Raw genomic sequence first — 26819 nt, forward strand, 5'->3', positions numbered from 1 at the left:
GGACAATTCTTAATGAAACACCCTCTATATGAGAAAAAACTTATTCCTTAGACATTTTTGATATGTTTACATATTTCAAATTGAAAACTTTAGTTTGTTGTAGTGATGGTAATTGTCTCAATGGTCGTTGTTAATTGTAATGGTATTGTATCGAAGTTATCCTTTATGTCTATCGCTACCATCCACTGACTATTTTGGCATTTTTCTATTTCTACAGAAACACTTTAAAATCTTTTAGACTGGGCTTAATTATGTTTAAAATCGATTTCTTGTAAACATATTTTTGAAGGATTCTATTTTGAAATTAACAGTTTTAGCATTTCTAAATCAGTGTATGTACCATTTAGGTTCTATTCTATAGAGATGTTTTTTCTGGTCCTGTTTGGGGGTGTTTGCATTATTTTGTTTCTTATTAGAATGTACTTGTTTCTTTTCTCGTTACGTTAGCTAAGGATATGTATTATACACTCGGGTGCAAAAAAATCGATCCACTGAAAATTTGGTCATTTTTGATGTCTCGAATTTCCTAAACCTGTTGTCCGATTTAAGTGATTTTTTTACCATGTTATAGCCTTATTCATTAACAATATCGCTGTAATAATATTGTTACTAGACAGGTAAACTGTCATTGTATACCGGGTGTACGAATCAAAGTGTGTTTTTTTCTCAAAGTTCGCATCACCCTGTGGACTATCCTAGCATTTATAAAATTTTGAAATTAAAACCCAACCATAGCCTCAGGTTTTCTTAAAATTCTGTTTTTAGATTCATTCGCTTATGTTGGATAATAAAAAAGTTAGGTACTTTAATAACTGGGCATGTTCGTCATCAGTACAGGGTGTTTCTAAATAAGTGCGACAAACTTTAAGGGGTAATTTTACATGACAAAATATTGACAGTTTGCTTTATAATCATATGTCCGCAAACGCTTCGTTTCCGAGATATGGGATGTTCAATTCGTTTTTACAAACTGACAATTTAATTATTGCTTTAATACCAGTTAAGATATGCAAATCAAATTTGGTTGGTTTTAAGACGTAGTTAGTGCACATTTTCTTGACATACAATTAAGAATTTTATATTCACCATTGTCGTGCATACGGATAAGATGATCGGTCATAATACCCATTTGCGCGCTAATGGTGAATATTAAATTCTTAATTGTATGTCAAAAAATGTGCAATAACTATGTCTTAAAAACCACCAAATTTAATTTGCATATCTCAACTGGTTTTAAAGCAATAACTAAATCGTCAGTTTGTAAAAAAAATTGAACATCCCGTATCTCGGAAACGAGATACGGGACATATAGGACATATGATTATAAAGCAAACTGTCATTATGTTTATGTGTAAAATTACCCCTTAAAGTTTGCCGCACTTATTTCGAAACACCCTGTACTGATGACGAACATGGCCAGTTGTTAAAGTACCTAACTTTTTTATTATCCAACATAAGCGAATGAATCTAAAAACAGAATGTTAAGAAAGCCTGAGGCTATAGTTGGTTTTTAATTTCAGTATTTTATAAACGCTAGAATAGTCCACAGGGTGATGCGAACTTTGAGAAAAAAACAGTTTGATTCGTGCACACGGTATACAATGACAGTTTACCTGTCTAGCAACAATATTATTACAGCGATATTGATAATGAATAAGGCTATAACATGGTAAAAAAATCACTTAAATCGGACAACAGGTTTAGGAAATTCGAGACATCAAAAATGACCAAATTTTCAGTAGATCGATTTTTTTGCATTAAACAAAAATTGTCTTGTTTTATTGAACAAGTTTGCTTTATTGAACACGGTTATTGTATAACTTAGCATTGTATCTAATGATTTTGTAGAACTGATATCTAATAGTGTTACGGTTATAGTATAATATAACAAAGATTTTTGTTTATCAAAACAAAGATTTTTATTTGTCAATACAAAAATGCCAAAAGAAGTTTGGGTATTTCTTCGACATCAACGATCAGAGAAAGACGAAGGCTATATCAGATGACAGGATAGATGAATATAACGATACACAAAAACAAACAATGAAAATGCAAAAGAGCGTTATAGAGATTAGTCGGTATCGATCAGAGAGGCGTAACTCTGAAATGAAAGGGGGGGGCAGGAAATATACTGACAGAAAATAACAATTACACTGCGGTGCAAAAAAATCTATCCACTAAAAATTTGATCATTTTCGATGTTTCGAATTTCCTAAACCTGTTGTCCGGTTTAAGCGATTTTTTACCACGTTATAGCATTATTCATTGACAATATGGCTGTAATAATATTGTTGCTAGACAGTTAAACTGTCATTGTATACCGGGTGTACGAAGCAAACTGTGCTTTTTTCTCAAAATTCGAATGACCCTGTGGATTAATCTATCATTTATAAAATATTGAAATTAAAACCCAATATAGCCTCAGGTTTTCAACATTTTGTCCTTCGATTCATTCGTTTATGTTGGATAATAAAAAATTTAGGCAATTTAACAACTGGCCATGTTCGTCATCAGTACAGGGTGTTTTCTAAATAAGTGCGACAAACTTTAAAGGGTAATTTTACATAGAAAATAATGACAGTTTGCTTTATAATCATATGTCCGCAAACGCTTCGTTTCCGAGATACGGGATGTTCAATTTTTTTTTACAAACTGACGATTTATTTATTGCTTTAAAACCAACCTGCAAAATAACCTGCAAGCATGGAATCACGCATTATGTAAACAGGGTATGAAGATAAATACACATAAGACGAAGACCATGGTAATATGGCAAGAACCAGTCGTAATAAATATGCAAATTAATGAGGAGGCAATAGAACAAGTAAACCATTTCCAATACTTGGGCGTTACAATCGAAAATAATGGAAGGCAGGACAAAGATGTTAAAGAGAGGATAAGTAAAACATCAAACCTATTTCATGCAATAAAAAATAGCTTCTTAAACAAAAAGGAAATCACAAGAAAAACCAAACTAACTGTATTCAACACCATATATAGACCAGTGCTCACATACGGCTGTGAATCATGGATACTAACTAGAAAACTAAAAAGCAAGATACAAGCCCTAGAAATGAAGTATTTACGAAGAGTTAGAGGAGTGACAATGAGAGACAGAATAAGAAGCACAGATATACGCACAGATCTTAAGACGAAATCTGTACTTGAGTATATTGAAGAAAAACAACTAAGTTGGTGGGGACACATGAAAAGAATGAAAGACAACATACCGGTGAAGAAAATATGGGAAGCCAGGATACAAAAGAAAAGAAGTAGAGGAAAGCCTAGAGAAGATTGGGATACAGTAGTCGCTAAAATCATCCAAAGGAAGGGGAAAACAATAGCAGAAGCAAGCCGATTAGCATACAATAAGAAACAATGGTCAACAATTGCACACACGTGAAAGGATGTGCCAGTCCCGACACTGAAAAGTAAAAGGGACTCAAAAGACTATATATTTAAAACCAGTTAAGATATGCAAATGAAATTTGGTGGGTTTTAAGACGTAGTTATTGCACATTTTTAAAGTATATTCACCATTGGCGTGCGTACGGGTAATATTATCGGTCATAATACCAATGGTGAATATTAAATTCTTAATTGTATGTCAAAAAATGTGCAATAACTACGTCTTAAAACCCACCAAATTTGATATGCATATCTCAACTGGTTTTAAAGCAATAAATAAATCATCACAGGGTGATGAAAAACACAGATTCGTACACCCGGTAGGTATATAATGACAGTCTGACTGTCAAGCAACAATATTATTACAGCAATATTGTCAATGAATAAGGCTATAACGTGGTAAAAAATCACTTAAATCGAACAACAGGTTTAGGAAATTCGAAACATCAAAAATTACCAAATTTTTAGTGGATCGATTTTTTTGCACCGCAGTGTATATGAAATATAAGGGCACTAAGTCGTATCTTTGGTATTAATAGGTGAATCGCAATATATGTAATCTCTTTGGAGAGAAGCTTCGATTCTGTCAAGTGTCCCATGGCACTTCACAATATATTTTTTCCTTAAAAAAAATTCACTTTGAAGGTATATTTTAGAAATATTTATTTCTATTTAATTAACAATTTCACAAATGATTTACAGAAATCGCAAGTTTTTGTTTAAATATTATTTCCGGACACACGAAATATATAACATGTACTTATACGTATAAGCAAAAATTTGCGATGTGTTTGCTACCATTATTTATATTTATATATCCCAAGATGTAAGAAAATAACTAAAAATCACTAATTGAAGTATCGAACAAGAAATTGGAATCTTCCAAAATATCATATTAATGTAAAAGAGAGTAAAAGTAATTAGCTTTTTAACGCTAATACTAAATTTTATTTGTTTGCAACTGGCAGCTAAGTACAAATACAAATCTTCAAATAGAGGTTAAGGTTTACCAACAAGACCATTAACGCTCTTGAAGATTTTTTAGTAATCAATGAGCTTTCATGGGAGAAAGTAATTGGCATATGTACTGATGGGGCCCAAGCCATGACAGGCTGTTGATATGGATTTATGGAATTGGCAAAAAAGAAGAACCCTAGGATAATTGGTTCTCACTGCATTATTCACAGACAAGCTTTAGCTAGTCAGACTTTACCTGAACCTCTCAACGTCACATTAAACTTAGCAATTAAAACAGTTAACCACATCAAATCCAGCGCATTAAACACTAGGCTCTTTCAGGCACTATGTCAAGAACTGAATAGTGATCAGGAAACCCTCCTGTTTCATACAGAAGTCCGGTGGTTATCCAAAGGAAATATGCTTGCAAGATTATTCAATATAAAGTCAGAAGTTGAAATTTTGTTAATGACTTCAAAACAAGAAGATCTTCACAGAAGATTTACAGATGATACAAATATCTTTTACTTGGCTTATCTGACTTTTTTGAGACACTAAGGGCCGGTTGTTCGAACGCTAATCAAAACTGATCATTATCAAATATTTAATTAAAATTATATTTGATTAAGCGTACTTCTGACAGATGTCGCATTTTGAGGTTATGTTGACTGATTTATTTTATTATTTTGGTTTTAATTTAAAATAAAACATAATTAAACTCTTTCTGATGTTAATTTCTTGTTTTTGCTTACAAATCAATAATAATAATAAGTAATTTTTAATAATTTAAGAGCTGCGGCTATATTTTAATTACTGTTTTACCTACAATCAATAACTGATTAGTGTTTTACATGTATTTTTCATGTCGCGATTTGATTCCCATCAAGAAAATTGATTACAATAAATGATTGATTATAATCAACTTCTTGATTAGGGTTCGAACAACCGGCCCTTAATGTCCTGAATCTGAAGCTTCACTTATGATGCAATTAAGGGGTTTATAGAAAAAATATAGCTTTGGCAACGCCGCCTTCACAGTTCCAAGCCAAACTTTTCCTCTTTTAATAAACTGAACGACCTCCTCGATGATATTCAAACCCTTCCACTACATCTAGTTTCGGATTTGAAAGACGTCATATCACGGCATTTGGAAGAACTGAAAAATCAAATTCGAAAGTACTTTCCAGATGTTAGCTCGGAAAACTGGGAATTTAAGTTGACAAGAGATCCTTTTCATATCGAAGTTGACATTCTTCCAGTTAACCTTCAAGAGCAGGCAATTGACCTAAAATGTGATTCACAAGCAAAAGCAGATTTTGCAAACATGGACTTGGAAGAATTTTGGTTAACCTACTTTCCTGTTTATCCAGAAGTGGCTTTAGTATCTGCGAAGTTATTAGGCAAGTTTTCATCCACATATCTTTGCGAATCTGGTTTTTCTGCATTGGCGTATATTAAATCAAAATACCGTTTAAGGCTGGACGTTGAAAGTGACTTGAGGTGTGCTCTGACACAGTTTCAACCGAATATCGAAAAACTTGTCAACAACAGACAATGCCAACCCTCTCACTGAAAGTGCAACCCTCTCACTGAAAGTGCAACCCTCTCACTGAAAGTGCAAAAACACTCATATAAGACTTTCAACTTTGTATGCGTATTTGATTTTTTGATTATTCTTTTTCTCAAATAAATAAACAATGTTAAGTTTAATGAGACATCAAATAAACTTTCGTATTTAAATATATCTGGATTTTTATTTTGCATCCCAGCTTTTGCTAATGAAGAGTTAGCATAGTCAGTTTCACAATTTCACTGTTCTAACTTGAACCAACCAATTATTGACTGGAGGGGAGGCCTGAGTTAATCTTCAGTGTTCAAAGGGGGCGCCAGTGCTAAAAGGTTGAGAACCGCTGATATAAATGATGATGATGAAAATACTATTCATATATATTTATTTAAAGTGAATATGTAACAAACTAAGAACATTATTTTCAAAATATCCTCGAAAATAAAATAATTATTTGTGGCGAGTTGTGAAGAATACTCCGAGGATGAAGACATGGATAAAACATGAACGTTAACGTTAGAGTGAGAAGTTGAAACGACTAATGGCAGGAAACATATCATTCTTTGCAACGCAACGTCTAATGAGGTCAAAACTTCTTTCACGAGATGCAAAAATCCAGATATACAGCGTGTCTACTTAAGTTGGAAACATATGGGAAACTTTTTTGTTATTCATTTTACGAAAAAAAGTTATTCTTTATAAAAAGTTCTGCATGCTCTAAAACCTAAGATTCAATCATCAGATATCAAATTTTGTCAATATTATACGAGGTATGTCAAAAAATATGAACTTCGTTCAAGAGTGAAGTACCTTTATTTCTCTCAATATCGAAAATTCTTATTATGAAAAGTTCACATCGTATTACACATACGATAACTCTTTTATTATTACTTTTACGAAAAAAAGGTATTCTTTATAAAAAGCTCTGTATGTCCTAAGACCGAAGATGCAACCATCAGATATCACATTTTATTAATTTTATACGAGGTATGTCCAACAATATGAATTTCACTCAAGAATAAAGTACCTTTATTTTTCACAATATTGAAAACGGTTATTAAAAAAGTTGTTTAGAATTAAAAACTATGTTTCAATATGCAATTACATCCTTCTAATTGAAATATTGTGAAATATAAAGGTACTATAATCTTGAGCGAATTTCATATTTTTTGACACACCTCGTATAAATTTAATAAAAGTTGATATATCATGGTTGTGTCTTAGATTTTAGACCATTCAAAGCTTTTTATGAAGAATAATTTTTTTTTTCAATTAGAAGCATGTAATTGCATATTTGATCTTGGTTTTTAATTCCATACAACTTTTTATCATAAGAATTTTCGATATTAAGAGAAATAAATGTACTTTACCCTTGACCGAAATTCATATTTTTTGACATACCTCGTATAATATTGAGAAAATTTGATATCTGATGATTGAATCTTAGGTTTTGGGGCATGCAGAACTTTTTATAAAGAATAACTTTTTTTCGTAAAATTAATAATAAAAAAGTTTCCCATATGTTTCCAACTTAAGTAGACACGCTGTATAACACCATAATACGACCAGCAGTCGCGTATGGAAGCCAAACATGGACGTTAATAAAAAGGGAAGTAAATAAATTGCTGGTGTGGGAACGTAAAATCCTTCGAATGATATATGACCCTTGCAGAGACAGCGTGACAAAAGAATGGAGGCGCAGATACAATATCGAATTAGAGTCTCTATTCGAAAAGGAAAATCTAGTCGAATATTTAAAGACCAATAGACTCAGATGGGCAGGGCATGTATTAGGCTATTGATTATGTTCAAAATAAGAGAACTAAAAGGAACTACAACGTTAACGGGACTTTATTATCTCATATGGTTAATGGATCTCTATATTTGAAAAAACCGCGGAGTGCTACCATTTAGATGGGTGCGTTTTTGAGAAAGGAGTGAATTAGTCCCTAGGCACAGGGTGGATTAGGGTGAGTACTATGCACTTTTGGTACAAACACGTCTACAGGAAAATTGTTTCAGGTTGAATTTGCTATCAAAATATTATATTTTAAGGTCAAAAATAATTTTTTTTTGACAAAAATATATTGAAAAGAAAAGCAAGAAAAAAACACGAAAGAAAGCAATTTTGTTTTTTGTCCCATAACTTTTTTCCACAGGGATATAGGTATAGGCATTACTTCAGCGAAAAATAACTTCCATCCTTCCTAACTAAAATAAAGTTTGGTAAAAGTCTCTAGGATTTATAGTTTCCGAAATAGGATTTTTCAAAGTTCGCCGCTCACAGCATTTCTGGGCCATTTTCCCCATTATTTCGCAAAACACTGTTCTGTAATTTTTTTCTACGCATTTCTAGGTATATGCAATGTACATTTAGTAGAAAGAGAAGTCAATTACCTTTAAAATGGTCTATTGTATAAGGTTGTATGGCTCTTTTTAAGCAAGTTATGCTTTTTCAAGATTTTATACTTTTAATGATTTTTGATATTTTTAATGTTTATTTTTTAAATTTCTCATTATGACTTTTTACTTGTACATTTAGGCATATGCATTGTGAAATAAAAAAAAGATTATTTTCTTTACTTTAAAATGGTGTATTGAAAGAAATTATAGGACTATTTTTAAACAAGATATCCGTAGGATATCCAAGGGTATCCGTAATTTGAGAAAAAATTTTAATTTTTTTTTATTTTTTTCAATTAGAAGAATATAATTGCATATTATAACATAATTTTTAATTCCGAATATCTTTTCTTAATAACACTTTTCGATATTATGAAATATAAAGGTACTTTACTCTTGAGCGAAATTCACATTTTTCAACATACCTCTTACACTATTGATAACATTTGATATCTGATGATTGGATCTTAAGTTTTAGACTATGAAGAGCATATTATAAAGAATAATTTTTTATTCGTATAGTTAATAATAAAAAAGTTTTCCATATGGTTCCAACTTAGTGTGACCTGTTGCATGTGTATATGTCACATTTTGAATAAGCATATCTTGCTTAAAAATAGTCCTAGAATTTTTTACAATACACCATTTTAAAGTAAAGAAAATAAGCTTTCCTTTTTATTAAAGGAAATAAAGTTATAAAGTTATAATCAGAAATTTAAAAATAATCGTAAAATGTATCAAAAATCATTAAAACTATAAAACTTTGAACAACCATATCTTGCTTAAAAATAGTCATACAGCCTTCTACAATAGACCATTTTAAAGATAATTGACTTTCATTCCTATTAAATGTAACATTGCATATACCTAAATCTACGTAGAAAAACGTTACAGAACAATGTTTGAGAAATAACAAAGAAAATGGTCCAAAATTGCTGTGAGTGGCGACTTTTAGAAAATCATATTTTGGAAACTGTAATTCACAGAGCTTTCTACCAAACGTCGTGTTAAAGAGGAAGTATGAAATATTTTTTTTTGCCGTGAAGCAATGCCTATACCTATATCCCTGTGGAAAAAAGTTATGGAACAAAAAACAAAATTGCTATCTTTCGCGTTTTTCTCTTGCTTTTCTTTTGAATATATTTTTGTAAAAAAAAATATTTTTGACTTTAAAATTTGATGTTTCTATAGTAAATTTAACCTTGAACAATTTTCCTGTAGACGTGTTTGTACCAAAAGAGCATATAACTCACACCAATTCGCCCTGTGCCTAGGGACTAATTATATGAAGTAATAAAGCCCCGTTAACGTTGTAGCTCCTTTCTAAAATACATAATCAATAGCCTATATACGCAGTAACGACAATCGCCTTATAAACAATGTGTTCTGGGAAAGGCCAGATGGAAGGTCTGTAGGGTGGCCTAGAAAAAGGTGGAAAGATGCAGTCAAAGAAGATCTAGAGAAAATGGGAGTGCGACAATGGGAATTAGTGGGACAGGACCGACAAACATGGAAGGCAATAGTAAACTCGGCAAAGGCTCACGAAGAGTTGTAACGCCATTGATGATGCTAACGTTGACGCAATCAAATGGACTTGGAAAGTTATTTCCCTGGATGGCCGGTGAATATCAAGTTCTTCCTCTGTATGCATATTTTTAATAGGCAATATCGTGGTATTTAACAGCTTATTTTATAGCAGAGTTTATACATTTTGTAGGGACCAGTTAGAGGTGTTATAATTTTGTAAAACCTCAAAATTAATAAATTGGCGCTCATCATGTTTTTCCCCTGGACCCTTCATTTGTAATGAGCTGCCAGTTGCAAACAAATAAAGTTTAATTGAAAGACCGAGCAAGGAATTGGAACCTTCTAAAATATCATATTAAGATAAAAGAGTAAATAGTCTAAGAGCTAGTGAACCCTCCGACTAACGGTCTTCCTGTAAGGCTAGAAATTTGTATAGTGATAATTCATAGCACACCAAGGCTAAAAACCATGACCTGGCAGGCATCAGCCCTGCACGTGTATCTACCAGGTGAATCGAAAACTGCATAGTTTAGGGGAAAAATAAACTTTTTCCTGTGAAGTTTAAATTTAAATATGTGTTTGAGTAAGTCATTTAGAAGAAATGTGTACAATGACAGGCGATTCTGAACAGCATAAGACCTTGCAATGCGAGGGGAAAGATTAGGGTTTTTTCCTAAAATTATTTTTTTGCACTGAACAAAGTTTTTTTGGGTTTTTTGGAACATTCCAAACAGAAAAGGTCTTTAGTGACTTTTCTCTTAGGTTAATAGTTTTTTACATATTAGAGATTAAAAATTTTAAAAATTGCGAAATCGGCCATTTTTAACCCTTAATCGGACATTTAACTGAATATTTTAATGTAGCCAAGGTAGGTAGGTAGATATTCTTTAAACATCGATTGATGAAATCCCGAACAGTTTTTTGCAATACAATATCGAAAACCCCTTTGTTTTTTAATTGCTAATCAAGCGGGCGCGACACTAGTATAAATGAGGACGTTTGAGTTTGCATAAATTCATATCTCGAGAATGGGCGAATTTGAAGAGAAATCCTCAGACAAGTCGATTTTATTTTTAAATTAGGACTTCTTTGCATATATATAATACTAGTGACGTCACCTATCTGGGCGTGATGACGTAATCGATGATTTTTTTAAATGAGAGTAGGGGATGTGTGATAGCTCATTTCAAAGTTTATATAATTCTCTATTTAGTAATATAAACATTAACATAATTATTTATACAGGGTGTACAAAAAATATTTTTTTATTAAATTAATTTACAAAACAAGAATAAAAATTTTTTGCCACACCCTGTATAAATAATTAATGTTAAAGTTTATATTACTGAATAGAGAATTAAATAACCTTTCAAATGAGTTATCACACGACCCCTACAAAAAACAAAGGGGTTTTCGATATTGTATTGCAAAAAACAGAGGGATTTCATCAATCGGTGTTTAAAGAATATCTCTCTACCTTGACAACATTGAAATTTTCAGTTAAATGTCCGATTCAGGGATAAAAACGAGCAATTTCGCAATTTTTAAAATTTTTAATCGCTTATATGTCAAAAACTATTAACCTAAGAGAAAAATCACTAAAGACCTTTTCTGTTTGGAATGATTCAAAAAACCCAAAAAACTTTGTTCGATGCAAAAAAATAATTTTAGGAAAAAACCCTAATCTTTCCCCTCGCCTGGCAAGGTCTATGCTGTTCAGAATCGCCTGTCATTTTACACATTTCTTCTAAATGACTTACTCAAATACATACTTAAATTTAAACCTTACAGGAAAAAGTTTATTTTACCCCTAAACTATGCACTTTTCGATTCACCTGGTAGATACACGTGCAGGGCTGATGCCTGTCAGGTCATGATTTTTAGCTGTGGTGTGCAATGAATTATCACTATACAAATTTCTAGCCTTACAGGAAGACCGTTAGTCGGAGGGTTCCTAGCTCTTAGACTAAAAAGTAATTAGCTTTTTAACGCTAATAATAGTTGTTAATTTCATAATAAATAAGTAAATTATTATTATTATTACAGCCTAAAACAAGTTGCTTTATGAACTGTGAAAGTGTCAAACAAACGAGAGATTAATTAAGTTAATTACATCAGGTAAATCATTCATTCGGATCAGTTACTTTCAACAATTCTGTAAGGGCAGTATGGTACAAAAACTTCCTTGAAAATAAACATAAAATACGAAACATTGCCATCTGTATCTTGAAGTTAATGAACTCTGGGCCAGAATGACCAACAGAATTAGTAGTCCAGGGTAATAAAAATTTTTTCCATGCCACTTCAACAGCCAGGGTACCGAGGGGTTTTTCGACAGGTAATACCTATAAGAAGTAATTGTAACTATCTTCTGCGTAGGATCTGGCGGCCATTTTTATTTATAAACAATTTAGGGTCAAAAAACGGCTTTTTTCTATTTTTTCAAATCAATGGAAAACAGTAAAACATGTTTTTTTCAGTACAAATATCTTCGAAAACATGGAAAAAGCTTTAAAATGTCGTATTACAGTTTCAGCGACCAAATTTCGGAACATTGCATTGACGACATATACAGTTGAACTGCATTTAACATAGTGGACCAATATAAAATTTCGAGACACAGAAATCCATACCACGTTGATAGACATTGTATAAAATATCGTTCAACTACCTGTCTCCTTTGAGGAGGTGCTATTATAGCCCATAGCGCCGCCCAAAATCCATGTTGCCAAGCGACCTTAATAATCCGATTTGCGGATCTTTTTGAAAGTTATATCTGCTTCGTGTCTTCGAATAAATCGGATATTAATTTGCCTATATTTTTCAGTGTAACTACCAATCTAGTATACAACAGACTAATAACAAAAATAAACTTAATGCTTAATGGTTTGTAGTTATTTCCTGTCTTTCCTGTAAATATTTTATGGTTAAACGTTATACCTTGTTTGAGAGAAATATCTAGAGAAATGCGATTGACAACATTGTCCAAACGTCTTACTGCTTAGAAAAGGAACGAGCTTGTCCAGGACACTTGCATGTCCGCAGAGCCTCAAGGATTATAACCAAACTGATATAACAACCACAAGCCGGTTGCATATTATCTAACTTTCTACGCATACACAGTAAGAATAGATTATTATAAGTTTATGGATATGTACTTAAAACATAATTTTACCTAAAATACATCAAAATTTAATAACTCTACATAATATAGGTAAGTATGTACATTAACTCCTTCAGTCATAATCGTCGCAGATCTTTAAAATTACCCCCACCCCACCTCTAGGGGGTGGAGTGGGGGTCGTGTTTACTGCCATTGGATATATTTTTGAAAATTATTCAACACGTATTTTTCAGTTGTTCGAGAAACATCGTAGTTTATTTCGCTAAGTTTCGACCGTTCCGCTACTTTTGGGACACCCTATAATAGTTATTTATGTATTACGAGCGAAAAGTGATACATTATTGCTTGAGAGTAATAGTTACCACGCGACGTGTAGCGGAGCGCGTTAATTTCTCGAAAGCAATAATGTCACTTTATGCTTGTACCTAATACATACAACATTTTTTCTACAGTCATTTAATAAAATGAAACTATTTTTAAATCATTAACTTTATGAGTTTGAAATTTCAATTTGTTTGTATTGTATGGTGGTATGGTTGCTACGGACGACGCGCGTTTTTCAAACTTTAACGCACTAGAGCGATAAAGTGACGGTACTCAGTAAACGTCAACTTTTCGTTGCCATTGACAAGCGAAAAAGTCTTCTTTATCAAGTGATTGTAGAAAAAATGATTAAAACTTTGATATATTTTATGTGAAATTATATGTTTTAAGTACATATCCATAATATGTAGTCCATTCGTACCGCGTATGCGTAGAAAGCTAGGATCTGCAATTGGCTTGTGCTTGTAGTCGGTTCGGTTATAATCCTTGGGCTATGCGGACATGCAAAAGCAGTTTTGACACGTTAGTCAGGTTAGAGGTTAGTCTAGTTTTCTCCACAGGTGCGACTTTCAATTTTTATACGTGATGGGCGGAGCCGTAGCAACTATTTGGGTGGAGTTAAATTTTGACTTGTTTTTGAATGAGTTCAGAGTCCAGTAGCCCGATGAACTATTGTATGATGAATTATAATATAAAAATTTGAAAACCTTTTGTTGGTCAACAACCTAGAGCAGAGTTCAAATACATGTATCGTGTATGATCCGAAATTTTCTCGTCTTCTCTGTGTATACAGGTCGATACACTCATTTATTGTTAACATAATTGCGAAAAAAGGTCGAAATTGCAAAAAAAAAATTTCGCAATAACTATTATAAAAACTAGTGTACAGCTTTGAAATTTTTGTCAAATGATGGTTCTTTGGTGCTTAATACGCGACAAAAATTTCAAAGCGATTCATTAAATTGTTTAAATATTATTCAGATTGTTCGGGAGAGCTTTTTTGTGCAAGAACATAAGTCAGAAAAAAATAATGTTAGAACCATTCTACTGGTGTCAAATGAAAAAGCATGAGCTAAACTTTCAAATTCGTTTAAAAAAGTGAATAAAAATGTATTTATTAGTAATAAATAATTATGCAAAAGTATCGTCAATCTTTACTTATTCACTTTTTTTATATAATAAATTATATTTATATATTTATTACAATTTTTTATCGATTATCATATACATAACATCACTTGGAGTTGGGCACCTAAAAAAAAACGGTAAAAATATAGATTTTCTTGAAAAAAGTTACTCAAAAAGTTTATAAGGAAGAATTAACGATACTTTTGCAAAATTATTTATTACTAATACATAAATGCATTTTTAATTTACTTTTTTTAAAGCAGTTTGAAAGATTAGCTCATGCTCTTTCATACATCTGTAGAATGGTTGTAACATTATTTTTTTCTGACTTACGTTACTGCAAAGAAAGCTGTCTGGGATAAACAATTTGAATAAAATTTAAACAGTTGAATGAATCGCCGTGAAATTTTTGTCACATGTTAAGCACCAAAGAGTCCTCATTTGACAAACATTTCAAAGCTATACACCAATTTTTACAACAGTTATTTTTTCGCAATTATTTTAACAATAAATCAGTATATCAAACTTCGTACTACGCCATTCTAAATATTTTTCCATGCTCTTGAAGATGTTTGTACTAAAAAAAACTATGTTTCACCATTTTCCATTGATTTGAAAAAAAAAAAGGAAAAAAGGCCTTTTTTTGACACTAAATTGTTTATAAATAAAAATGACCGCCAGATAGGTATTACCTGTCGAAAAACTCTTCAATACTATGGCCGTTGAAGTGTCATGGGAAAAACCTTATTACCCTGGACTATAGTGGCATAGTTGGTAGCTTTAATGGCGTTAGCAAACTATTTCACGAACTATCACAGGTCTCCCAGAGAAGCTCTGGGAGCTCTAATCATGGTTGAATAGGCATGAATTTTGTAATGTTTCTGTATGCAAGGTTAGACTGGCAATAACAAACATCTTGTTAGATAACGAAATCACACTTCGACGGTTACGACTATACCAATGAGTAAAATAAACTATGAAACATCAAAACAATCAGAACTATATAAAAAACTCTTTTTTAAGATCACATCTGTTGAATCATCAATGTCACCTAATCGGGAGGAAGTTGATTTGAGCGAGCTTTTGGAGATTGATGATAGCCTGCGTTATAACTCCATGTCTTCAGCTTCATTTTCCGAAAAGTCTGACATACTTGATTCGCTATCGGAGCTAACGTTCTCCTGACCCCGAAGAGCTTCCTCTGTCGCGTACTTCCGTACGTACTCTACAAAAATAAAGTAAAATCAAACATTATATTATTTCAAAACCTTAATAAACTGCGCGCCAGACAAAAACGTCAAAATTAGGAAATTTTTGATGTTTTTCTTATTTGTATCAAATTAAATATATTGTGTATTGGGCCAGTTACTTACAAACAAGGAAAAACCTAAGAAAATGATAAATGTATTGAAAATTTCCATGTACCATTACAGTTACAGTTATAGCAGTAGGTTTGTTCGTAGAACGATCAGCAACAGTTGCCAACCATCAGACGCACGCGCGTTCGTAGTCTACGAACTAAAAATTGTTAAGTGCGCATCGCTAACAGTTAACTGCGCATCGCTAACAGTTAACTGCGTATGCGTCTGATGGTTAGCAACGGTTGCTGATCGTTTGGATTGTACTACGAACAAACCTAAATAATTGAAACACAGAGTCTAGAAAAGTATCACTTGTTTCAATAATGTGAGATGCCACTACGATTCTGGATACCACTCTACATTCGATTTGGCATAGAACTGATCACGTTTTGGATGTCATTTTGGGGAAAGTGGTCCATACCTCAATGAGAACCTTTTGAAGCTCTTCACATGTTGGAGCAGGATTACGACATCTTACACGCCTTTTGGGAAGACTCCATATTTGCTCCATAGGATTAAGGTCTGGACTTTAAGCAGGACAGTCCATTTTTGAAATCCCATCTTCAAAATACTATGTTACAATCCTTGCCGTGTGTGATCCCGCATTATCTTGAATTAGCAGAAAACCATTACCAATAAACCAAGCACATGGCATCACATGATGTTGAAGGATCTCCGTTTTGTATCGGTGTGCTATTAATGTGCCTCCAAATCAAGACGATCCATGTGTGCCTCAAAAGAAATTCCTACCAAAGAATTAGTAACCCACCACCAAAGGAAACCCGGTGTGATCGATGCAGGCAGCATAACGTTCTCAAGCCCTTCTGTGGACCTTATTTCGACCATCTTTATCACATAAATTGATATTCTACACTCAATCGTAACCAATACATTTTCCCAAGCGTCTATTATCCAATTGACGTGTTCACGGGCAAATGTAAGTCTGCGTCTTTTGTGAGCAGCAGTAAGTACTGGCTCTGTTGCTGTATTGTAATTAACCTTTGTCGAACAGCAGAAACGCCGATTACTGGCCCTTGTGCTTGCTGAATGACTTTAGATCATTTTAACAGTTTACGTTCGGTTTCTCAATCAGGAGCGTCATTTGAAATTTTGTTGGGGGGGGGGGGGGCAAGCACTACAGGGTGTAACAAAAATACAGGTCATAAATTAAACCACACATTCTGGGACCAAAAATAGTTCAAGCGAACCTAACTTACCTTAGTACAAATATGCACATAAAAAAAGTTACAGCCCTTTGAAGTTACAAAATGAAAATCGATTTTTTCGAATATATCAAAAAAGAGATTTTTTATTGAAAATAGACATGTGGCATTCTTATGGCAGAAGTATCTTAAAGAAAAAATATAGTAAAATTTGTGCACCCCATAAAAATTTTAAGGGGGTTTTGTTCCCTTAAACCCCCCAAACTTTTGTGTACGTTCCAATTAAATCATTATTGTGATACCATTAGTTAAATTCAATATTTTTAAAACTTTTTTGGCTCTTGGTAGTTTTTCGATAGGGCAGTTTTTATCGAGTTGCAGCCACTTTTTTAATACATTTACATAAAGATTTTATGGGGGTGTTGTTCCTTTAAACCCCCCAAATGGTTGTGTCCGTTCCAATTAAACTATTACTGCGATACCATTAGTTAAACACAGTGTTTTTAAAATTTTTTGCTTCTTTGTATTTTTTCGACAAGCCACCTTTTATCGAGATGTGGCTTCTTTTTTAATATGGTACAAAATATACCTAAAAATGTAAATCATAAATAAATTTTCCTATTATTACTAATAATATAAGTCTCCATAATCGTACTTAACCATATACAAATATGTGGTGGATTTGACAAATATTCAAAATATCTCGATAAAAACTGACTTTTCGAAAAAGTACTAAGAGGCAAAAAAGTTTTTAAAACAGTGTGTTTAACTAATGGTACTACAGTAATAATTAAATTGGAACGTACACAAAAGTTTGGGGGGGAGGGGGATTAAAGAACAAAACCCCCATAAAGTCTTTATGGGGTATCTAAATTTCACTATAATTTTTTCTTAAGATACTAATGCCATAAAAATGCCACATGTCCATTTTCAATAAAAAATCTCTAATAGTTTTCGATATATTCGAAAAAATCGATTTTCATTTTGTAACTGCAAAGGGCTGTAACTTTTTTTATGTGCAAATTTGTACTAAGGTAAGTTAGGTTCAATCGAACTATTTTTGGTCCCAGAATATGTGATTAAATTTATGGCCTGTATTTTCGTTACACCCTGTATATATACAATACATTATACAGGGTGTCCCGAAAAGATTGGTCATAAATTATACCACACATTCTGGGGTCAAAAATAGTTCGATTGAACCTAACTTACCTTAGTACAAATGTGCTCATAAAAAAAGTTACAGCCCTTTGAAGTTACAAAATGAAAATCGATTTTTTTCAATATATCGAAAACTATTAGAGATCTTTTATTGAAAATGGACATGTATAATTCTTATAGCAGGAACATCTTAAAACAAAATTACAGTGAAATTTGTCCAACCCATAACAATTCTATGGGGGTTTTGTTTCCTTATACCCCCCCAAACTTTTGTGTACGTTCCAATTAATTCATTATTGTGGTACCATTAGTTAATCACAACGTTTTTAAAACTTTTTTACCCCTTAGTATTTTTTAGATAAGCCAGTTTTTATCGAGATACGGCTTATTTTTTTATATTTACATAAAAATTTTATGGGGGTTTTGTTCTTTTAAACCCCCCAAATGTTTGTGTACGTTCCAACTAAACTATTATTTTGGTACCTTTAGTTAAAGAGAGTGTTTTTAAAACTTTTTTGCCTCTTAGTCTTTTTTTTGATAAGTTACATTTTATCGAGATGTGGCTTCTTTTTCAAAATATACCTAAAAATGTAAATTATAAATAAATTTTCAGATTATTAACAGGTCTCTAGAATCGTACTTAACCATATACAAATATGTGGTGGATTCGACAAATATTCAAAATATATCGATCAACAGTGGCTTTTCGAAAAAGTAATAGAAGGCAAAAAAGTTTTAAAAACATTGTGTTTCACTAATGGTGCCACAATAATAATTTAATTGGAACGTACACAAAAGTTTGGGTGGGTTTAAGGGAACAAAACCCCCATAAAATTTTTATGGGGTGGACAAATTTCACTTTAATTTTTATTTAAGATGTTGCTGCCATAAGAATACCACATGTCCATTTTCAATAAAAAATCTCTAAGAGTTTTTGATATATGAAAAAAAAAATCGATTTTCATTTTGTAAATTCAAAGGGCTGTAACTATTTTTGTGTGCACTATTGTATATAGGTAAGTGAGGTTCAATCAACCTATTTTTGACCCCAGAATCTGTGGTATAATTTATGACCAATCTTTTCGGGACACCCTGTATATGATGTTATGGTGAATATTGATGTGTTTTTTGTAAATTTCAGTCATTTTCATGACCAGGGGGGGCAAATGCCCCCCTGGACTCCCAAATGACGCCCCTGTTCTCAATGCAGCAATAGTCAGAACGCGATCTTCTCTGACTGTTCATCTTCCTTTTTATACCAGTACTGGGTCGCTGTTGATTAGACCCGGTCACAAGAAGAAGACGTTGGTAAGTTCTCTTTACAGTTGGACGACTAATATTCAATTGTCTTGCCACATCTTGTTGGTTTGCTCCATTTTCCAGCAATGTCAGAATCTGAACAGACTTTCGATATTTTTACATCGTTATTGCAATACAATTCACTGTAAGGAGGCCAGTGTAACAGTAAGCTACCTCAGAAATATAAAATCAATGGGAAAATCCCAGACAATCTCTGAAACTCTTTAAGGGGGAAGTCTATTGTCAGGGAAAAAACAGGCCGATTTTCCGGATTTTTTTTCTAACAAAATATGACTCGTACATTAAATTAAATTAAACCGTCATCTTTACTATATATTCAAGTATTTGTAAAAAAATTTTCAAGTCGAAATATTCAAAATGGCCGTCGTGGCACTCCTTCAAGCGCAGGTCCGTTTTTTTTTAGGTGCCCAAACGGTGTACATGAAATCTCACGTCTGGGTGATCTGAAACAAAAAACAAAATATTGGTTATCATCTACATAGTATTGACTCTCGTCTGACGGAGGATTTTGTCGATAAAAAATTTTGGCGCCGAAAAAAAAATTCTTGAAATTTTTTTCTATTTTTTGCCCAAATTTGATGTTATTATTGTTTATAACAATTAAACAAAAAACGATATCAAAAAAATCCTCCGTCAGACGAGAGTCAATACTATGTAGATGATAACCATATTTTGTTTTTTGTTTCAGATCACCCAGACGTGGGATTTCATGTACACCGTTTGGGCACCTAAAAAAAAAAACGGACCTGCGCTTGAAGGAGTGCCACGAGCGCCATTTTGAATATTTCGACTTGAAATTTTTTTTACAAATACTTGAATATATAATAAAGATGACGGTTTAATTTAATTTAATGTACGAGCCACATTTTGTTCGGAAAATCGGCCTGTTTATTCCCTTGTCACAGTAGACTTCCCCCCTAAAACACCACAATAGTTAATACAGTTCCCAAAACAATTTTGCGAAGATTCGTTGACTCGTACATAATGAGTTCTGAGAATTTTATCATTTAAAAGGTTTTAAGAATTCGTTTATTTTTTTTCCAGGTTCAGTCTAGCTCTAGCTTGTCAGTATACGGGATAATCAATTTAATTTAATTAACATAAAACAAATTAATAAAAATGAGGCAAAATAAAATAAAATAAACAGTACTGAAATGAATATTGAAATGTTTATGATTATTTAAATATTTAGTATACATACATGATATAGCCTTGCAAACATTATTCACGACGACGCACGTTCCCGATAAAACAGATGTTAAATATGCCCTTTGGTCAGTCGCTGATCTACAGGGAGGAAAAATAAGGAAATTCCCCGCCCCCCCAACAAGGCCAAAAATTAAAGAAAAAAAAATGGTTTAAACGAAACCACAGAAAGACAAATTTAACCCAATAAACACGCTAGTTAGAAAAATTAAGGGAACTTAATGCCTATAAGTTATTATTTATGTCTTTTATGTAATCTGAGTTTATCTTTTTTATGTTTTTTTGGTTGGTTTTTCATTGTAAGTTCCCTAAGGCAAATTTCCCTCCCCAAGGCAAATTTCTGGATCCGCCACTGCCTATGACACGAAAAAATCTTTAATTCTAGTCCGCAATTCCGAAATGGCAGACGGTGGATCTGTCTGACTCCTTCAGCATCCTCCATATGTACGCATCTGGTGACGTTAGTTCTGGTGAGTGGCAACTCCCAAAATGATCGCGCAGTATTCGAAGAGACCCTCTGGCAGTGTGACAGAATGTCCCGTTTTGCTGAAACCATTGGACTGTTTTCGTGACCTTTTCCGTATGACCGAAAACAGTACTCCATCATAAACATTTATTCTGCATGGGGCCGTTTAAGTATTACGTAACGCAGGTTGGGGGGAGGAGGGGTAAAAAATTTTCAAAAATTGCGTTACGTAATAATTCAATGTCCCATTACGGTGCGTTACATAAGGGGGAGAGGGGGGGTCAAAAATCTTCAAAAATCGCGTTACGTAGTACTTGAACGCCCCTCCAAGACTAAGAACCATTCTGAAACACCTAACATTATCACGACATTCACATACACGTTATAACGACGTTCGGAAACCACTCAATACTTTTCGGCGACTGACACATACAAATTTGAGGCATACGAATTTCAGTACTGTTTATTTTGCCGAATATATGTGAACGAAAAAATTTAAAAATATTTTATTAGCTTATGAGTTTCTCGAGGTAACGCTATCGAGTATCTTTTAGTTTTAACGATTTTTGACTTTTTGTAATCACTCAGAAATTAAAACAGTTTTTTCTGCAAAAGGGGCGAAAATCAACATATTTATTATTGTTAAACAAAAAATAAGCTTAGAACAAAAAATATTTCGATAACGTTACCTCCTGAAATGTCTAAAGAAAACATATACACAATTTCAGGTGAATCGGTCAAGTAGTTTTTGAGTTACAATGTCTTGCCTTTGCCTTTGAAAAAAGCAGTTTTAAGAAAAACGCGTTTTAAGTTTTGTCAACTTTTATTTTCAATTCCTTTTTTGTCTGTCAAATCGTAAAGTCATGCACACCGGAATATGTTTTTGAATAGCGAAGTAATTTAAAAAATAGAATGGGAACAGAGCTGTTGAACGTTTCTTACTACGCTCAAGCGCGCTGGCGCCAACCTGCTGCAAAGCGAGTCGAAGGTGTGGATATTCAACACTATATCATCGCGTTTGTTATTAAAATTTAACTATTTAATAATATTTAAAATTCTTTAATAAACTTTATTTTGCTATATATTTTCATTGGTAAACAGATCGGTGCAGTCACTTACATTTGCTTACCTGTTTAGACTGTTTGTCCGGTAGCCATGAACGTTAACACTTAGGCAATACCTCATAGACCTATTTTATATGCTTTAAACTTTTAGTTTCAATAATATTTTATTGGTACAAAAATAGGTGAAACTTGCTAAACAAAGTTGTTCGCGCCTGCGTGCTTGAGCGTAGTGAGCAACGGTCAACAACTGTTCCAATTCTCTTTAGTCAATTACTTCGCGATTCAAAAACATATTCTGGTGTGCGTCACTTTACGATTTGAGAGACACAAAAGAAATTGAAAATAAAACTTGACAATACTTTAAACTCGTTTATCTCACAACTGCTTTTTTCAAAGGCGGTGGACATTGTAACTCAAAAACTACTTGACAGATCCACCTAAAATTTTGCATTTACATACAGGGTGATTGATTAGTAGGGTAAAGCTCAATAGCTCCGCTATAGTAATAGATAGCAATAAAAGTTAATCACAAAAATTTTAGCCAACTTTGAGCTTCACATTACAAAATTAGTTAGAATGTTACAGGGTGTTCGATAACACAGTGGCAGACCTAACTTATGTTTTTTTAAATGGAACACCCTATATTTTATTTTATATTCGAAATCCTGTTAACTTCTCCATCACAAAAATATAAAGGTTTGTATTGTTATACAGGGTATTTACAAAGTTATAACCAATTTTGTATGAAAATCGTAACAAGTTCAACTCCCTGTATAAATAAAAATAAGCACAACAGCAATGGTTTATTAATGCCATATTTTTTATTTATTGTCAAAATTTTTAAGAATTAATATTGCTAATTTTCTTTATATCAAATACAGGGTGAGTCAAAACGCAAATTATTTTCTCAGTAATGTTAAATGGAACACCCTGTATTTTATATCATTATTGAAAAGTAACATTAACGTACTTTAATTTTTATATAACATTCCCTATGCCCAAATTTATTAGTTTTCAAGATATTTTCATTTTTCAGAGCAAATTATTTTAGGTGTTTAAATTTATCTACATTTTAAGTAAGCCATGACTGAATTGACAATTGAAGATTACCGATTATCAATCCGGTAATCAATATAACACTGTAGCAAATAAAGAAATAAAAATAATGTATTAGTAATACATTTTACAAACAAAAACACAACCACTACATGCAACATTTTTGAAACAATTAAAAACTATCTTTTTATGTAAATGCAACAAATAAACAAAGAAAATTAGTAATAAATTTTACAAAAAAACACACAAACACAAAATACAATATTTTGTGAAGACAATTAAACACTACTTTTGTATGTAAATGTAACAATGTAACAAATAAAGAACGAAACATAATTTATGAGTAATACATTTTGCAAAAAAACATGTTTGAAAAAATTAGAAGCTACTTTTAATAAAATATTTTTAATATTTAATTACATAAGGTGTTCAAAATTATCTCCTAACACATTTATGTACGCCTAAAAACGATCATTGAATGAGCTACTTACTCTACGGAGCATTTGTAAATTAACACATCGAAATACACTTTGTATTCTATTTTTCACCTCATCCCTTGTTGTTGGAGGTATTTTATAAACTTCATTATTAACGTAACCCCAAAAAATCAGTCCAGTTTATTAAATTCTGGTGATTTGGGTGGCCACGCTACTGGTCCATTGAAAAATGAAAATATCTCGAGAACTAATAAATTTAGACATAGGGAATGTTATCTAATAATTAAAGTACGGTAATGGTACTTTTCAATAGTGATATAAAATACAGGGTGTTCCATTTAAAATTACTGAGAAAATAATGTACTTGCGTTTTGACTCACCCTGTATTTGATATAAAGAAAATTAGCAATATCGACCATTCTTGAAAATTTTGACAATACGTTAAAAAATATGGCATTAATAAACCATTATTGTTGTGCTTATTTTTATTTATACAGGGAGTTGAACTTGTTACGATTTTCATATAAAATTGGTTATAACTTTGTAAATACCCTGTATAACATAACAGACCTTTATATTTTTGCGATGGAGAAGTTAACAGGATTTCGAATTTAAAATAAAATATAGGGTGTTCTATTTAAAAAAACATAAGTTTGGTCTGCCACTGTGTTATCGAACACCCTGTAACATTCTAACTAATTTTGTAATGTGAAGCTCAAAGGTGGCTAAAATTTTTGTTATTAACTTTTATTGCTATCTATTACTATAGCGGAGCTATTGAGCTTTACCCTACTAATCAATCATCCTGTATATGCAAAGTTTGGTGAGGTAACGCTGTATAGATATTTTTTGTTTTATGCTTATTTTTTGTCTAACAATAATAAATATGTTGATTTTCACCCTTTGTTTGCAAACAATTTCGTTGTTTTGACTTCTGAGTGATACCAAAAACTCCAAAATCGTTCAAACTAAAAAATCCTGATAGCGTTACCTGGAGAAACTCATAAGGTAACAAAATCTTTTTTAACTTTTTGTTTTACATGATCCAATAATGAGTTGTGATGTCCACCGCAAAATCCATTGTTTTTTGAGGTGTCTTTAATAATTTGCCACCAATTTTTCAATATTTTTCTTTGAATTTTTTTTGAATATTCTATGAATTGTACAGGGTGATCAGTTAAGGGTAGCGAGCGGCCATATCTCATAAGATATTGGTCGTATAGATTTGAGAAAAAAAAATCATGATAAAAGTCGTCACGAGAAATTGCTGGAAATTATTTTCGAGTTTGTCAAACGTCCGCTAGAGGGCGTAACAACCAACACAAAGTAGAAAAATGGGATTTTTATAGAATTTTGTCTAATGAAAGTTTATCGATGATATCATTTTCATATTTACAGACCATTTCCCTACATTTTTTGTCTAAAACGTTTTGTTCTAAAAAATAAAGATAAAAATCCCATTTTTCTACTTTGTGTTGGTTGTTACGCCCTCTAGCGGACGTTTGACAAACTCGAAATTAATTTCCAGCAATTTCTCTTGGCGACTTTTATCATGATTTTTTTTTCTCAAATCTATACGACCAATATCTTATGAGATATGGCCGCTCGCTACCCTTAACTGATCACCCTGTACAGAACATGCTTATTTAATTAAAAAAAAAATAAAATACCATACTTTCAAAAACAAAATTCACAAAAATGTTCTTGAAATGTTGATTTTAAACACTACGCTCCCTTAAGGATAGTTATGTAAAGATTTTGATAGGCACCCCATGCAACTCAAACAGATGGGTGGAGGTCGACTTAGATTCGGATCTAAAGCCGGCCATTCATGGTACTGCGGTGTCGTTCGACAATATCGTCGATGATATCAATTTCTGCAGCACTGCAGCAGACAGGTCAGTCTGTCTGCGGTCAAATTGTACGATATTGTTGGATGCACGGTCACACACGATCAAAATTTTTGCCAATTAGTCGAATAACCGTGAGTGGCTGGCTTTAGACTATGTTTAGTCGTTGTCTGCGAGAGGACTATGTATGATTAGTGTGACCAACTCCAATTCAGTCCAATCTGGGACATGGCTGAAAAAATACCTGGAATCCGGGACTTTTCAATGAAAATCGGTCCATTTTTTAAAACGTTTTTATACAGTGCGTCCATAAAGTAACGCATAAATTCATTATTTCGTAAACCGGCGACTTTAAAGAAAAATCCCAAAACAGGTCGATTTTTATTTTTAATTTCCGATTTTTTGGCATATATATCATAGTAGTGACGTCATCCATCTGGGCCTGATGACGTAATCGATGATTTTTTTAAATGAGAATAGGGGTCATGTGATAGCTCATTTGAAAGGGTATTCAATTCTCTATTCAATAATGTAAACAATAACATAATTATTTATACAGGGTGTTCAAAAAATATTTTTTTAATTAAAATAATTGAGACAAAAAGAAGAATGTATGTAATTTATTTAATTCAAAATGCGTTTTCCTACTGTCAGTAAACTTAAAAAAAAATTATTTGACAAATAAACATTGATTTTCGCTTGAACGAAATGTTTAAACTGGCAAGAGGCAGGTGGGTGGCAGCTTTAACATTGAATTTATGCGAAAAACAATATTTATTTGTCAAATAAACATTTTTTCCTGTTTTCTGACAACATTAAAACGTATTTTGAATTAGATAAATTACATACATTCTTCTTTTTGTCTCAATTATTTTAATTAAAAAAATGTTTTTTTGAACACCTTGTATAAATAATTATGTTAATGTTTATATTAGGGAATAGAGAATTGAACATCCTTTCAAATGAACTATCACATGACCCCTATTCTCATTTAAAAAAAATCAACTATTACGTCATCACGCCCAGATGGATGACGTCACTAGTATGATGTATATGCCAAAAAATCGGAAATTAAAAATAAAAATCGACCTGTTTCGGGATTTTTCTTACCGGTTTACGAAATAGTCGCCGGTTTACGAAATAATGAATTTATGCGTTACTTTATGGACGCACTGTATACTTGGCTTGGTCGGTGTCACGGACTCCGCAAATTTTGTAATCTATTTTAAAAATAGTTCTAGGCTACGTAGGTACAGTGGAACCCCAATAAGTCGGCCTCCGATAACCCGGAAGTCCG

General features: G+C 32.5%; 1 protein-coding gene and 1 long non-coding RNA gene across 2 annotated transcripts in view; both read right to left on the bottom strand.

The window, feature by feature from the left end:
• LOC126893306 (uncharacterized) overlaps positions 1 to 26819 on the bottom strand; it is a 217402-nt gene that overhangs the window by 52307 nt on the left and 138276 nt on the right. The window lies entirely within an intron of this gene.
• Positions 15423 to 26819, bottom strand: part of LOC126893303 (ubiquitin-conjugating enzyme E2 H) — a 93061-nt gene continuing 81664 nt past the window's right edge. Inside the window, exon 5 of the mRNA XM_050663340.1 lies at positions 15423 to 15663. Coding sequence (XP_050519297.1) covers positions 15545 to 15663 — 119 coding nt within the window. The 3' untranslated portion in view covers positions 15423 to 15544. The remainder of the gene's footprint in view (positions 15664 to 26819) is intronic.

The sequence above is a fragment of the Diabrotica virgifera genome, chromosome 10 (genome assembly GCF_917563875.1).
Source record: "Diabrotica virgifera virgifera chromosome 10, PGI_DIABVI_V3a".
In the NCBI taxonomy this organism is placed as follows: Eukaryota; Metazoa; Arthropoda; class Insecta; order Coleoptera; family Chrysomelidae; genus Diabrotica; species Diabrotica virgifera.